The sequence below is a fragment of the Mus caroli genome, chromosome 3 (genome assembly GCF_900094665.2).
Source record: "Mus caroli chromosome 3, CAROLI_EIJ_v1.1, whole genome shotgun sequence".
NCBI classification, from domain to species: domain Eukaryota; kingdom Metazoa; phylum Chordata; class Mammalia; order Rodentia; family Muridae; genus Mus; species Mus caroli.
The window spans coordinates 116337154-116351788 of NC_034572.1; the positions used below are offsets into that span (position 1 = coordinate 116337154).

The 14635-nt window shown below is 41.7% G+C and overlaps 1 protein-coding gene across 3 annotated transcripts in view; it reads left to right on the forward strand.

The window, feature by feature from the left end:
- Pde5a (phosphodiesterase 5A) overlaps positions 1-14635 on the forward strand; it is a 124954-nt gene that overhangs the window by 79413 nt on the left and 30906 nt on the right. For all 3 annotated transcript variants that reach the window (XM_021157938.2, XM_021157939.2, XM_029475581.1), the window contains exons 12-13: positions 9245-9391; positions 14257-14382. In XM_021157938.2, the coding sequence (XP_021013597.1) occupies positions 9245-9391; positions 14257-14382 (273 nt within the window). The remainder of the gene's footprint in view (positions 1-9244; positions 9392-14256; positions 14383-14635) is intronic.

Sequence of the window (14635 nt, forward strand, 5' to 3'; positions counted from 1 at the left end):
ACCCTGCAGGAATTTCTAAGGACAATGCTGAAACCATCACGGGGCATACTGAACTCTGTTTTACACTTCAGAAATAGTGGAGTCTTTCACAAAAGTCTGAGCTTAGTTTTTTTCCCCCCTCAATTATGCTTATAATTTTAGCAAGAGAAAAACACCGTGGAATTGCTGAAAATTGCTACACTGCATATTGTTCAGAACCATCTGCTGTTCCACTTGGAAAATAGATGTCTGGCAGCTGTGCTAGGGATGGAGGGTTACATCTTTTGTAGGTCAAGTAATTTATTTAAATTGGTTGGAATTCAGCAACTGATTTCAATTCTAGTTTCATGTCAACCGAATAAAAACTCCTTTCAGCTCCGGCTACCCAGGTGTCCGAGTCACCCAGGACGTCCCCAAATCACTGCCTTTGCCATGTGTTTGCCTGCTCGGCTCCATTCCAACTGTAAAACAAATTCCAGAGCTCTCCATTTTTTTATTTAGAAATTTTACTCTTAAGAGATTAAATAATATATGTACCAAATGTGTATGCCTGTATCCAGAGATCCAGAGAAATTCTCTAGCCATAATGAGGTAATGGATAGGAAACTCGAACACAACTTTTTTTTTTCTTTACTTTTGACTTAATTTGTTATTTTTTTAAAAATCCCATTTCATTGTGGACTTCTCTTGGATTAGCATGAAGTCTCACATAGGGCCTTTCAAATGAGCCCGTTGTCATCTTTTTGATGATCCCTAGTCACAGATTGCTGAGAAAGCAATAAAAACAAACAAACAAACAAACAAAACCAAAACCAAAACCAAAAAGCCAACAAATCATGTGACCATGGTTTTAAAAAGTTGCTTATGATACTAGAATATAGGGTTGGAAGATGACTTACCAGTTGCAAATATTAGCTGCTCTTGCAAAGGACCTGGGTTTGGCTCCCAGTATCCTCGTGGTAGCTTTCAACCATCTGTAAGTTCAGTTCAGGGATCCGGGCCCTCTTCTGGCCTCTTCAGGACCGAGCAGACAAATGATACACATCTAGGCAAACACTTAAACACATAAATAATCCTCTTAAAGAAAGATACCAATATAGACCTTAAATGTATACCTCTTCAAATGAGAACCGCTTTGAAATTCCTCGAGGCATTTTTATTGACTTCATATCAAAGAGAAATAAAACAAGAGGACTTTATAAAACATTCATGCTAATTGGGAGAATTTGACATTTGATGGATGATCAAGTTCAGAAGATGCCCATCTTTTCAGACTTGTTTTGATAATGTCTTGTGTGTGATCGAGGAGCCTCTTATTGGCTGGAAACAGTTGTTTCTGTTTATTTTGGGCTTGAGATCTGAGACTTAAAATCTAAGGCAAACCGAATACCCCTGATATCAATGTGACTGTGTCTGTGCATGCATATGTATATAATAAAACACACAATCAAACAGATTGTATAGCCCTGTGCCCACATCTTTAGTTTCTGCTGAGACAGAACTAAATGTCTCTCTGAGACATTCTGAACCACAGGTGAAATTGAATCTTTTTAAAGAGGCCTTCACCAAAACCAAGAAACTTAATCATTTTTAGATGATTATTATGCTTATTCTACCCCAGTGTATTATTTTTCATGCTCACATGCTTATAGTTTTCACAGACACCACACATTAAGGAATATAATAATAATATAAAAACATAAGAAACAGCTTTTAACTGTTAAGAGATCTAGACTTCTTATGGGTTATTATAGTCTCAAGCAAATAGGACATCTCTGTGCCCCGCTTCATATATGAAAGAAGAGAATATGAGTTTACCCTGCTGCAGAGTTGCAGTAACAAGTTCCTGGTGCCTGAATCTCCACGGACTTCTGGTTATTGTTAGTAGCTGTAGCGATATTGAGGTCCTTGTGGCTCTGTTATATAGCAAGCTTTGTTTCACAGGCCCTGTACTGTAATAAGCACCTCAGAAGTATACACAGAGGTAGGTAGAAAACTTCCAGGGGGGGAAATGGATCCCGTGCTTTAAAACTAGATTAAAATCAGTTTATAAACTGTACTTGTTGAAGATAATCTAAAATGGACGATTCCAAGTGAGTTTCTACCATAACTGCTCTCAAGTAAGACATATTCAGGCCAGTTCTTTCTGAATTCCCAGTGTCCTTGAGCATGAAAACATGCAGCTTATTGATATGCAGACAAACTGAAACTGATGTTTAGAATTATGTATGCAGGATACATGATGTAAATGGAAGAAAATGGAAATCCAACTGTAATTTTAATTTTTCCAGAGGAAGTAAGATGAATAGGAGACCTACAAGAGAATAAACCAGGTACCACAAGGATGTGTTGTTCCTGTAGTAGTGTGGTTCCTTACCTGTTATAGAATACTGATCATGCGGCTGATGAATTTACAAACCTAGTCTTTACCTCCTAGTCTATGCAGGTACTATATTAGGTCCATCAAATATACCAAGAGTGTATTTGTGTACAGATATGTATACATGTATATGTACACATATATAAAATGAATATATAATATACATATGAATAATATAATCACAAAGATAATCACTTTGACTCTGATAGATATCAGGCATTTTGAAATTATAAAGGTACTATTTTCTGAGAGACTTGTACCTATGAAGCTATATCTGTGTCTCAATTCCATCTCTTGGGGCCCCACTCCCTCTTAATCAGTGCTCTGACTTAGACATGGGAGAGGTGGCAGCTCTGATTTCAACAAGGATTTTAGTTCATCACTTGCTGAAGATGCATCTAGAGTTTGTCTCTATACAACTCTATTAGGAAATTCATAAATTCTCTTGCTTTCTAATCATGGTTTGAACCAAAAATATGCTCAGAGCCTCTACAGTGTGTATATGTACACACACACACACACACACATCCTTCTGAAGCAGGAGGAAGCAGCTAGCTGACCTTGTGGTTTCTGCCCATTAGATGTGGCATGGTGGTTACCGCTAGTTCCTCCACAAAAAGGCATTCATTGAAGATAACCACAGTGACCACGTGAATGTCACTGACTACAGATGGCCTCTCAGAATGCAGTGGCTCTAATATTTTTACATACATCAGAATCACTTGGAAAGCTCCTTGGAACACATAGATGGCCTGGGCCCACTCCTGGCTTTTCTAGTTCAATATTTCTGTGTTTACATTTCTCCTTTGATAGCCCACAGGGTACCTCCTTGTGTCAAAGATGTTAGTATGTTAAGGTGAGGGCTCTGGGTAGGCACCATGTACATTGGCTTCTCCATGTTCAAATACTGGTTTCTCTGCCCCCATATCTTGTTGCAATCTGGACTTGGTACTGTATTTCCTGTTTCTAAGTTTGTAGAAATATCATTTCCCATTTATTCTCTGACTTGTCAAAGCTAGCCAGCCAATGGCTGGACAGAAGAGAGAATAAGGCAGGATTTCCACCAGACAGGGGATGAGGAGAGAGAGAAAGGAGGATGGAGAGGGAGAGAGAATTGGCCTTGGGGAAGGGGTCAGGGAAACATCATGGGAGAACATACCTGAGGCCCAGAGAGCCAGACCACTACTAAGATGCAAGTATGTCATGAATTTTGGCTGGGAAGTAGCCAGATAAGCTTAGAGGATTAGAATAAATCAATGACAGCCCGGGTATTGTGCAGTAAAGCTTGATTATATAATTCTAGTAGATTCAGTCTCATTCCGTTGGGATAGCTGGAGATAGAGAAATCCTGCCACTTTTAAAATTCCTATTGCAGTGAGTGTTGCAGGAGTAACCATTGTCAAGCTCGGTTCTCTGGCAAGATGAAGTATCCTTTTGTTAAAGGCCCACGAGTGGGATAGCTGGATCCCAAGGTGGATTGGCTCAATTTTCTGAGGAACAACCCACTGATATCTGAGGAATAACTATACTGGTTTCCATAGTAGCTGTACACATTTTTCACTCCCACCAGCAATGGAGCAGTGTTCCCCTTACTCTACGCATTCTCCAGCTGGAGCTGTCATTTGTTTCATGGATCTTAGCCGTTCTGACAGATGCAACGTGAAACCTCAGAGTAGTTTTTGAGATGGCCGAGGATATTGAACATTTCTTTCTGGTGTGCTCTTCAGTTATCGATATGCGATTTCGCCAATGCTTTTTGTGCAGACACAGTACTAATCGCCTCTTAGAATCACTTTCCTTGTGTCCACTGATTTTGGATTCGTTGTGTTTTCAGGTTTTGTTGTTGATGTTGTTATTTGTTTGTTTGTTTTTGTTTTGTTGGTGTTGGTGTTGTTGTTTTGAGACAGGGTTTTTCGGTGTAGCCCTGGCTATCCTGGAACTCACTTTGAAGACCAGGCTGGCCTCGAACTCAGAAATCTGCCTGCCTCTGCCTCCCAAGTGCTGGGATTAAAGGCGTGCGCCACCACCACCCAGCATGTTTTCAGTTTTATTAAACTCTAGAAAGTTTTTAGTTTCTGTCTTAATTTTTGTCTCGACCCACTTTTTGCTCAGTCGTGAGCTGTCCAGTTTCCATGAATTTGTAAGATTTTTGTTGTTTCTGTTGTTAATATCCAGCTTTAATCTCTGGTTTTCAGATAGAATGCAGGATGTTATCACCATTTTCTCGTATCTGTTATACTTGGTTTGTGTCCAAGCATGTGGTCAGTTTTGGAGAAAGCTCTATGAGACGCTGAGAAGAAGGTATATTCTTTTGTGCCTGGATGGAATGTTCTGTAAATATCTGCTTATAATATTGGTTTATATCGTCATTTAGCTTCAGCATCCCTCTGTTTAGTGTTTGTCTGGATTACCTGTCTGTTGGTGAGACTTGGGTATTGAAGTCTCCCACTGTCCGTGTGTGAGGGTCAGTGTGTGATTTAAGCCATAGTAGTGCTTATTTTGCTAATTTGGCTGCCCTTGTGTTTGGGGCAGAGATGTTAAGAATTATAATGTCCTCTTAGTAGATCTTTCTTTACATGTGTAAGGCCTTTCTTTCCTATCTCTTCTGATTAGTTTTGGCTTTAATTCAGATATTAAAATGACCGCACCAGCTTGCCTCAGGTCAGTTTACTTGGAATATCCTTTTCTATCTTTGTACCCTAAGGTGATGTGAATCCTTGATATTAAGGTGTGTTTCTTGGATGAAGCAGAAAGATGGACTATTTTTTCATTCATCCTGTTAGTCTGTGTGTGTGTGTGTGTGTGTGTGTGTGTGTGTGTGTTTTAAATTGGAGAATTGAGATTATTGATGTTGAGAGATATCTATGGGAGTTGTTGGTGTTTGTTGATTCCTGTTATTTTATTTTGTGGTGTGTGTGTATGTGTGTGTGTGTGTATTGTGTGTGTGTATTGTGTGTGTGTGTATTGTGTGTGTGTAGTGTGTGTGTGTAGTGTGTGTGTGTGTGTGTGTGTGTGTGTATTGTGTGTGTATTTGCTGGTCTGAGCATGGTTAACCTCTTTAGGACTTGTAGATAGATATTGTTTAACTTGGTTTTATCATGGAATGTCTTATTTTCTCCATCTTCTGTGATTGAAAATTTCGCTGGGCGTATTATTCTGGGTTACCATCTGTGATTCTGTGGAACATCTGTCCAGGTCCTTCTGACTTTCAGAGTCCCCCATTGAGAAGTCAGGTGTTGTTCTAATAGGTCTGACTTAAATGTTAGTTGGTCTCTTTTCTTCTTTCTTGCAGCTTTTAATATTTTTCCTTTGTGTTGTATGTTTAGTGTTCCATTATTATGTGCCAATGGGAATATTTTCTGGTCTAGTCTATGTGGTGTTCTGTGTGCTTCTTTACCCTGGTAGGCACCTCCACTTTAGATTAGGGACATTTTCTTCCAAGATTTTGTTGAAAATATTTTCTGGTCCTTTGACCTGGGTTTCTCCCCTTCTTCAATTCCTCTTATTGTTAGATTTGTTTTTTTCACAGTGTCCCTGATTTTTCTGGATGTTTTGTACATGGATTTTTGCTTTGTTTTGTTTTTTAGATTTCACATTTTCTTTGACAGAGGTATCCATTCCTTTTATCCTGTGTTAATGCCCGAGATTCTCTCTTCCAGTTCATGTATTCTGTTGGTGAGGCTTGCCTCTGAGGTTCCTGTTTGAATTCCTAGTTTTCATTGCCAGATTTTCCTCAGTTTGTTTTTTTGTTTTGTTTTGTTTTGTTTTATTGACTATTTCTAATTTAAGGTCTTGAACGGTTTTTATTTATTTCATTTTATTGTTTGTGTTTTCATAGATTTCTTTAAGGGATTGATTATTTTCCTCCTTAAGGACCTTCAGCATAGGCATAAAGGTCTTTGTTTTGTGCTTCAGCCATGTGGTGATTCAGAGGGTCTATTGTGGTAAAGTTGCTTGGCTCTAGTGGAGACATTGTCCTGGCTGGTATTGATTGTATATTTATGCTGATGTCCAGGCATCTGGGTTTGGGATGCTTATAATTCTAGGTGCTGGTATCTGGTCTTGTCTTTGTTGGATGGGTGGTTTCTTTCTTAGTTCATGTTACCCAGTCTGGTTCTTAGGGGAATATGGTGGCTCTGTGTTGCCCGGTAAGGAATTATTCTGGGAATCTTGATAGGTGTGTCCACAGGAGGCTTGGGGCAAAATGTGTATGTAGGTTTTGGGAGCTCACACTTAGGAACGGGGATGGGTTAGGGAGGGTCTGAGGGGGTCCACAGGAGGGGGGAAAGCAGGGTGTTCCATCAGGATCTCCTTAGTCCCCTGTGAATGAGTGCAGGGAGTGAGAAAAGGCCATAACGGGTAGTCTGCCACAGAGCTGGGGATGAGACAGGGGAATTAGATTAGGAGAAGATCAGGCAGTGTGTCCATCTGAAGCTTTCCTAGCTCCCCTGCAGACCTACCTGCTTCTCCGGCAGGCTAGGCTGGTGGGTTCCAGGGAAAGCCTACTGGAGTTGGGTGCTGGGATAGAGGGGGAAGAAATGCTGGAAAAGACAGTCTGTGTGATTCCCTACAGATAGGAGAGAGGATAGGGAGGGAGGGGAGGCTGCGGCAGCTGGTCTGATACAGAGCTTAGATGAAACTAGGGCATTAGGATCAGAGAGAGGTGAAGATCTGCAGTTAGCCTGCCTTTTCCCCTGGCTGGCATCTCACTTTCTAAATTCTAACACACGCAGCTGGGACCAACGGCTCCAGGAATCTAGAATTGTACCTAACTGCCCTACCTTGAAATACATTTCAGTCTCTGCTATTTATTAGGAGAACGTAGACTATTTTATCTTCTGAAATAGAAAGAAAAACAAATAGAAAGTTGACCTTTTATATCATGCTTAGGAAAGGGTTTTAAGGGATTTCTGACTTTCTCATGCCTCATTAGTGACCGATCCAAGTTCTGAACCGCATCTCATTGACAACGAGGCTCTCATGGAAAATGTTTGCCTGTCCATGCTGGGTCAGTTCCTGGGGTTTGCTTGTGCTGTGGGGTGGTTGTGGGTTGGAAGGAGGAGAGGAAGCCGCTTTTTTTCTTAATTGGAGTGGCAGAGAGTATGCATACACGAAGGCGAGGCCTGGGCTGTGTGGGCCACCTTTCCTGCAGCTTGTAGAACATACTTTGAAGGAAAAAAGAAAATGTCCTGTTATACAAAAAATGATGCCTTAAGAATAAACCATCTGTTCTCGTGTCTGGTGAGTGTGCTTAAGGAGAGCAGCTGCTATCTGTTTCCTCCCCAGCTGGAGCTGTTCCATCTCTGATGCTGGAAGCCACTGTAAACAATGAGACCTTTTTTGAAACATTTTCCGTTTTCTTCCCTGCTTCAGGCTACACATCAGTCCACGGGACTGGCTTTATAGAAAGACTGTTCTCTTGTGAATTTTTGTCTTCGGGAAAGAGCCTTAGAGAAGGGAACAAGTCTGGTGTATGTGAGATGGAACATAGCAGCCACTAAGAACAGGAGAAATAGCTTCCGAGGCATAGGGGCTGCATGGCTCTCAGTAGTGCTGGGAGACTTTAGTCTTTTGATGGCTTTTAGTTTAGGAAAGTTGAAGGCCAGATAGGATAGTGCCAGCCAGACACTAAGAAACAGAGAAGAGAAGAGAAGAGAAGAGAAGAGAAGAGAAGAGAAGAGAAGAGAAGAGAAGAGAAGAGAAGAGAAGAGAAGAGAAGAGGCTTTTGCATGAATGAAATGTACAGTGTTTGGACCATTATCCTTACCTTGGTTCCTGCTTGCCTTCCATTGATGGAATGAATAGTCCCAGATAGTTCCATCTGAGAAATGAATAAGACCAGAGAGGTATAAAAGATTGTTGGGATCCTCTGTGCCACTTACTGTGTGAAGTAGCAAGCCTCTTTTCTCTTTCACCTGTCCGAAATCATGTTAACCCTACATGATTCAGTATTAAAGGTGTAGAGAGTTCCTGTGATAAGGATTTCTAGTATATTGCAGTTTGCCATTGCTTAACAAAATACTGGAGGTAACCAACAAAAAAAAACGAGGATGTTTGCGTGGGCTTATTCTTTCAGAGTTTGTACTATGTAAACAAGTTGCCTGCACTGTTTTGCGGGTCTGGAGTTCACACAGTACATTACTGGAGAAGCCTTGCAGAGAAAGCTGCTTGTTCCATGACTGAAAGAGGAAAAGAAGGCTTCATAGTCTCACATTCTAGAGCATTCTTCCTGTAAATCTAATTGAGCCTGCTTCTAAAATATTCCACTACCTCCCGTGTGCTATCTAGCTTTATATAAGCTTGAGCTAGAGCCATTTTGGAAGAGCAAGCCTCAATTGAAAAAAAAAAATGTCCCCACCAGATTGGCATGTGGGCAAGCCATTGGTGCATTTTCTTGATTGATACGGTAGGGCACAGGTCACTGTGGGCAGTGTCATCATTGGACCGGTGCTATAAGAAGTCAGGCTAAGTAAGCCATAAAGACCACAGCAATAAGCAGCACTCCTCCATGGCCTCTGCATCAGTTCTTGCCACCAGGTTCCTACCTTGAGTTCTATCCCGGCCTTCTATAGATGATGGACCAACTACAAGCTGTAAGACGAAATAAACCTCTTCTACCCCAAGTTGCTTTTAGTCCTGGTTTTTTTACGACAGCAATAGAAAAGCTAACTAAGACAGCCCAGTAGCGCTAGCCTGGAGAACAAACCTTTAACAGAAGGGCACTTAAGGAAAGATCCTAGATTTGAACTTGAAATATCGAATATTTCAATATTGAAGCAATATGAAAGGAAAAATAAAGGAGATCTTCTGCTTCCCTATAGAAAAGTTAAGGCATTGTGAGTAACCACTATCCTAGTTTGTAGCTTTAATTTCTCTTTTTTTAAGGCTGCTGTGGTACCATCGGCCCAAACCCTTAAAATTACCGACTTCAGCTTCAGTGACTTTGAGCTGTCTGATCTGGAAACAGCACTGTGTACAATTCGGATGTTCACTGACCTCAACCTTGTGCAGAATTTCCAGATGAAACATGAGGTAGGAAAGCAGTGAGTGTGTGTGTGTGTGTGTGTGTACTCAACGTATATATAAGATAGAGAATTGGATCTGACTGCTGGCATGTAATAGGGATTTTTCCGTTTTACTGATTAACATATTGTTGCTTAACCATCAGTCATTAAAAATACATCTTTTTTGACTCCTGCCATGTATCAAGCACCAGGTTGAAGAATGCAGGAGGATCTTACTTAAAGTGACGGCAGTAGTGCAAAATCAGGTGGCAGGAGATTCTGGGTGGAACATGGGTCAAGGGGAGGGTGGCCAGAGAAGCCTCTGGAAAGACGAACAGCAGAACAAGTAGACTGGCAAGCCATCAAAGAGCAGTGGCTGCCTCCTGGCACCATTGGTGACTCACTGAAGCAGGGAAGTAAGACTGTCATCACCAGGGTTGTGATTAACGATGCAGAACGGACCAGGGCCATAGGTGCCTGTTGTGGGGCCAGACTCCTCAAAGGAGGTCATCTCTGTGGAGCAGAAATGAGACCCTTTTGAACCCCAGTCTCCAAATATAGATTTCCTATCTAAACATTTATAGGTCTTTAAGGTTTCATTGCTCAGCCTTCCATTAATTCCTAAAGGGAGAAGTTTCTCAGGGTCCTGTGTGGTTCCAACGATGAGTGAGCCATGCTCTCAAAGACCTCACCGTATGGAAAGAAAACTAAGGGTAAATATAGCTAAGGTTCATAACATGTCCTTTGTGGTCCCAGAGACCTGAGTCTAATTATGATTTTTTATTTAACCAAAGTTTATATTATATATATTTTTTTAAAGATGAAAACCCAACAATACAAATAGGCTAATGATGTGTCACTCCTGCCTGGGTGTTAGTTAAGGGATATCATGTTGTCTAGTTATTCCAACGAGCTCTCATGAATGAATGTCATTCACAGATGAAGAACCCAAACCAGCGTGGAGTAGAAATGTCACGGTGTCACTCATAGCTCTCTCAGTGATTAGCACAAATTCGCTTTGGCAGTTTATCTCCATAGTCTCAGTTTCCACACCTCTTAGAGTAAATGATGTTGCTACTCTCTGGGCGTCCGTGTGAATTACGTATATATGTATATATGTATATATATATATATATATCACATGCTTGTGAAAATGTGTGCTTGTGCTATTCTGCTTACTCTATAGATATCGAGAGCACGTCAGTTATCCCACCTTTAGATAAAATTTGAATATGCTAAATCACCATCAAATTTCTCCACTGTACAAGATAGGACTCACTTTAAAAGTCAGCTCCGTGAGGCTCAGTGGTTAAGAGCACTGGCTGCTCTTCTGGAGGTCCTGAGTTCAATTCCCAGCAACCACATGGTGGCTCACAACCATCTGTAATGGGGTCTGATGCCCTCTTCTGGTGTGTCTGAAGACAGAGACAGTGTAGTTACATACATGAAATAAATAAATCATTAAAAAAAAAAGTCTGCTTTGTGAGTGTAATAAGTTCACATTTCGAGTTAGAAGCCCTACATTACACGTGGATCCCAGTTTTACTTAATACCTTGATCGGATCCATGTGTTCCTTGGAGTGTCCACATCTGTAACTAACACGGACTCTACTCCAAGGGCTTGGCTGGAGCACAGGGATGTGATTTTTTTTTTTTTAAAAAAACTCTTGTTGATTTACGTTTTGTTTGGCTGTTGGGTAGCATTTGAGGACTGGGTAATTCAGATACTCAGTTTCTCTAGCAATCATTTCCTTGGATTCCTACCCATAGGAAAATACTCCTCACCTACTTTCCTTTCCTCTGTATATAATTTCTATCTGAATGTAAAAGACACAAATGATAGATAATGCAGTGTTTCTCAGAGAAACACATGAATAAAGTAGACAGGCAAGGCAATTTCATTTTGCAAAAAAAGTGGAGCTCTGTGGCCAGCAAGCACACCAGGGTAGGGAGTGTACGTTGGTTTTATTCTAATGCACATGGTGGCTGTGTATTTTCCCCACTGGCCAGTTTCTGGCCTCACTGTCTTTGAGCCTGGTTAGTTTTAAAAGAGTCAGTGAAGGAAATGAAGGAAAGGGACGGGCTGCTCCTGGCCATAGAGTTCGTTCCAGGAACGCAGGAAGCCCTTAGCATAAACAAAAGCTTTACCAGGTGGATGAGATTAATAGATTTGCAGAAAAATTGCACAAGACAGGGAGTGAGGGTGGGGATGGGGGAGGGGTAAAAGATTTTAATTCCTTTACATAAAACTTTAACAAGGTGAAGGAATTTTATGGAATATTGGCACTCTGTGGTCTAAGGAACTTAGATGAAAACAAAACAGAGCAAAACCACGTTTGTTTATATTTACTCTAGGCAACATCAACCTGGGCCTTGGGATTATTATGATTGAATTCCCTGTGCTCTGTCTAGTCGTCTCTTTTATTTCGGGTTTTATTGTCAATATAATTTTAGATGGAGAAAATTAAAATTGCTTGCTAGAGGGGATGCCCCTACCAAGACATCTCACACAGAACAACAAACCTTCACTATTAATTTATGCTGATGGCAGCCATTGCCTGTTTAGTGGTCTCTGAAACAATCCACTTTAGTAGGACAACACTTGTTGATTGTATTCCCACTTCTGCCCTTTCTGTCTCTGCCCCCCACCCCCACCCCCACCCCTGAGCTGCCCTTGCTTGCTGTACCTCAGCCACTGTCACTGGGGGGGGGGGACAGGTCCTTTCTGCAGCTTCTTAGTCACGGAGGAAAAGAATTTTTAAACAGATGTAGAAACTTGAGGCTCCTTTTATTGGAGTTTGAGAGAAATCGCAGGGACGGTAAGTTGTGGGTCTCAGCAGCTGCCAGGAACGGAGGGAGCGAAATGTCAGGCTTTGTGAGTGGGAGGTCCAGAGCCCACACAGGCTCAGCAAGTCTGTGAGCAGCTGCTGGGGTTGGGGGGTTTTCAGAAAAAGAAAAATGCCCAGAGACAGGGCAATCAGGTTTAAGGTTTGGGTCAGTTTGGTTCTGAAAGAAGAGAGACGAAGAGGGGGAAGAAAATGTTATTCTCCTTGGATTAGAACTAGGCAGGCTTCACAGTGAGTTCGTGATTACTGCACCCACGACTACAGCTTCTGAGGTCTGAGTCTTCTCCTTTCTTAACTTGTGCTTAGGCGCTTCATCTTCCCACCTCCTGGCAGCAGTTGTACTCTTAAGACTGTCTTTAAGACTGTCCCTTATCCAAGGCAGTCTTTGGCCTTCCTCAAAGGTGTTATCAACTTCCGACCAAGCCTCTTTACTGAGAATTAACCTGAGCCCTGCTTCAGTTCTCCCTCCCCCAGAGACTCAGGAAGTGGGGTGCAATGTATGCTGGGATGGAGGGGACCATCCTCAAAAGGCTCCAAGCCTCATACGTTTTATCAAATTCCAAACAAGAGTTAGGAATGACTTTAGCCATTGATTCAATTGCAGGGTATGTATACACAATTCAATAGCAGCAGCTTTACGCTTTTGAACCAGTGAAAGATGTACGTAGACACCAAATTTGCAGTCTTCCTGATGATTTTCTTGCTGCTTTCATTAGTCACAATTAGTTTCCTATGTGATGCCAATGCATACTCTCAAAACACATCAAAGTAAAACTTGGGGCTTTCATTTAAAATCCTCCTGCTGTAGCTGATCTGTTATCTCCACACCGGACTGTTCAGAAATCTCCAGAGGAAGGAGATCGGTACTGAGATGTCAAGGCCCAGGGAGAACACACCCACCGCAGGCACACCAATGTACTTACACTAGGCAGCTCCCAGGGCCCACAGTCCAGAGATCCCAACGTTGTTAGGGGGGGCGAATTCCCTGTGAACTCAACTGAGAACTAGAAGAAAAGGTCATCTGGAAAAAAGGGATCATGCTAAGTCCCCCGTGATTGAGCAGTTTCTACCAACAGGGAGGAGATTCCCGCTCAGCCCCCAGAGCCAATCACAAGGATGGACACTTGCCATGCTTTTCCCATATACTTTTTCCAACCCCAAGAAAATGCTCTTTGAATTTGCAACATCCCCACGGACACACTCAGGAAAGCCCGTGTTTGTTTCTCCAAAACTCGTAGTAAATCATTCAGATTTTGAGGAGAAGCAGACTGCTAACACAAGCAGAACCACCATGCTCAGATCACGAGTCCCTGAGGGTTTTATTTAATATCCCCTTTAGAAGTTAAATTAAACCCAGCTTGGAAGACTTGCTTGAACAATTTTGCCTTTTTCCTGCTTCCCATGTTTTAAAATAATTTTTTTCCTTATGCGTCCCAGGAGGTTTATACAGTATCTTCAAATTTTGATTTCTTGGTAGCAAGGCATTAAGTGCATTAGGCAGAACCTAAGCCATTAAAGATCTAATGTAGAAGGCATTAAAATCTGTAATTCTAATTTGTCCTGAGACGTGAGCTGGATACCTCAACCCAGCCTAACTTAGATCCTTGGACTAAATACCTTCACAAGTGCACCACACGAGAACCTGAGAGAACTCATTTCTAAACATCCATGCACATATGACTCGGGATTCTAATGATGACATGGGGGAATTTTTTTTTTTTAATAAAGGTACTTGGTGTCCTACCTATGACAAAGTACCTTTCTTTGAGATATTACCTATTTTGTCACCTAACTTAACTAAGTCTGCTTGGTAGGTTTCAGTTGAACTGGTAATGCTTGAATTCTGGCCCCGCCCCCTTATGAACAAACACCAATCGCAGGTTGCCTGTTTGAGAGTTGGCTCCTTCGTCTGTCAAGTGATCGAATGTCATGTGTGCCTCCCTCACGCTTGTAGGGATTGAAAGTGAACAGTGCGGGCAACCTGGAACTTAGAAAATGTGTGACTAACTCGGCAATTGCTGTCACTCCTTGCACCCACTTCCTACAGGTTCTTTGCAGGTGGATTTTAAGTGTGAAGAAGAATTATCGGAAGAACGTTGCCTACCACAATTGGAGGCATGCCTTTAACACGGCACAGTGCATGTTTGCTGCTCTGAAAGCCGGCAAGATCCAGGTACTTCCCGGAGCCATTCAGACTCCTGCTCGGTGGAGCTGACAGCGTATCTTTTCAAATTATCTTTTCTTTCTTTCTTTCTTTCTTTCTTTCTTTCTTTCTTTCTTTCTTTCTTTCTTTCTTTTTGTTGTTGTTGTTGTTGTTGTTTTGTTTTGATTTTTTTTGAGACAGGGTTTCTCTGTATAGCCCTGGCTGTCCTGGAACTCACTTTGTAGACCAGGCTGGCCTCGAACTCAGAAATCCTCCTGCCTCT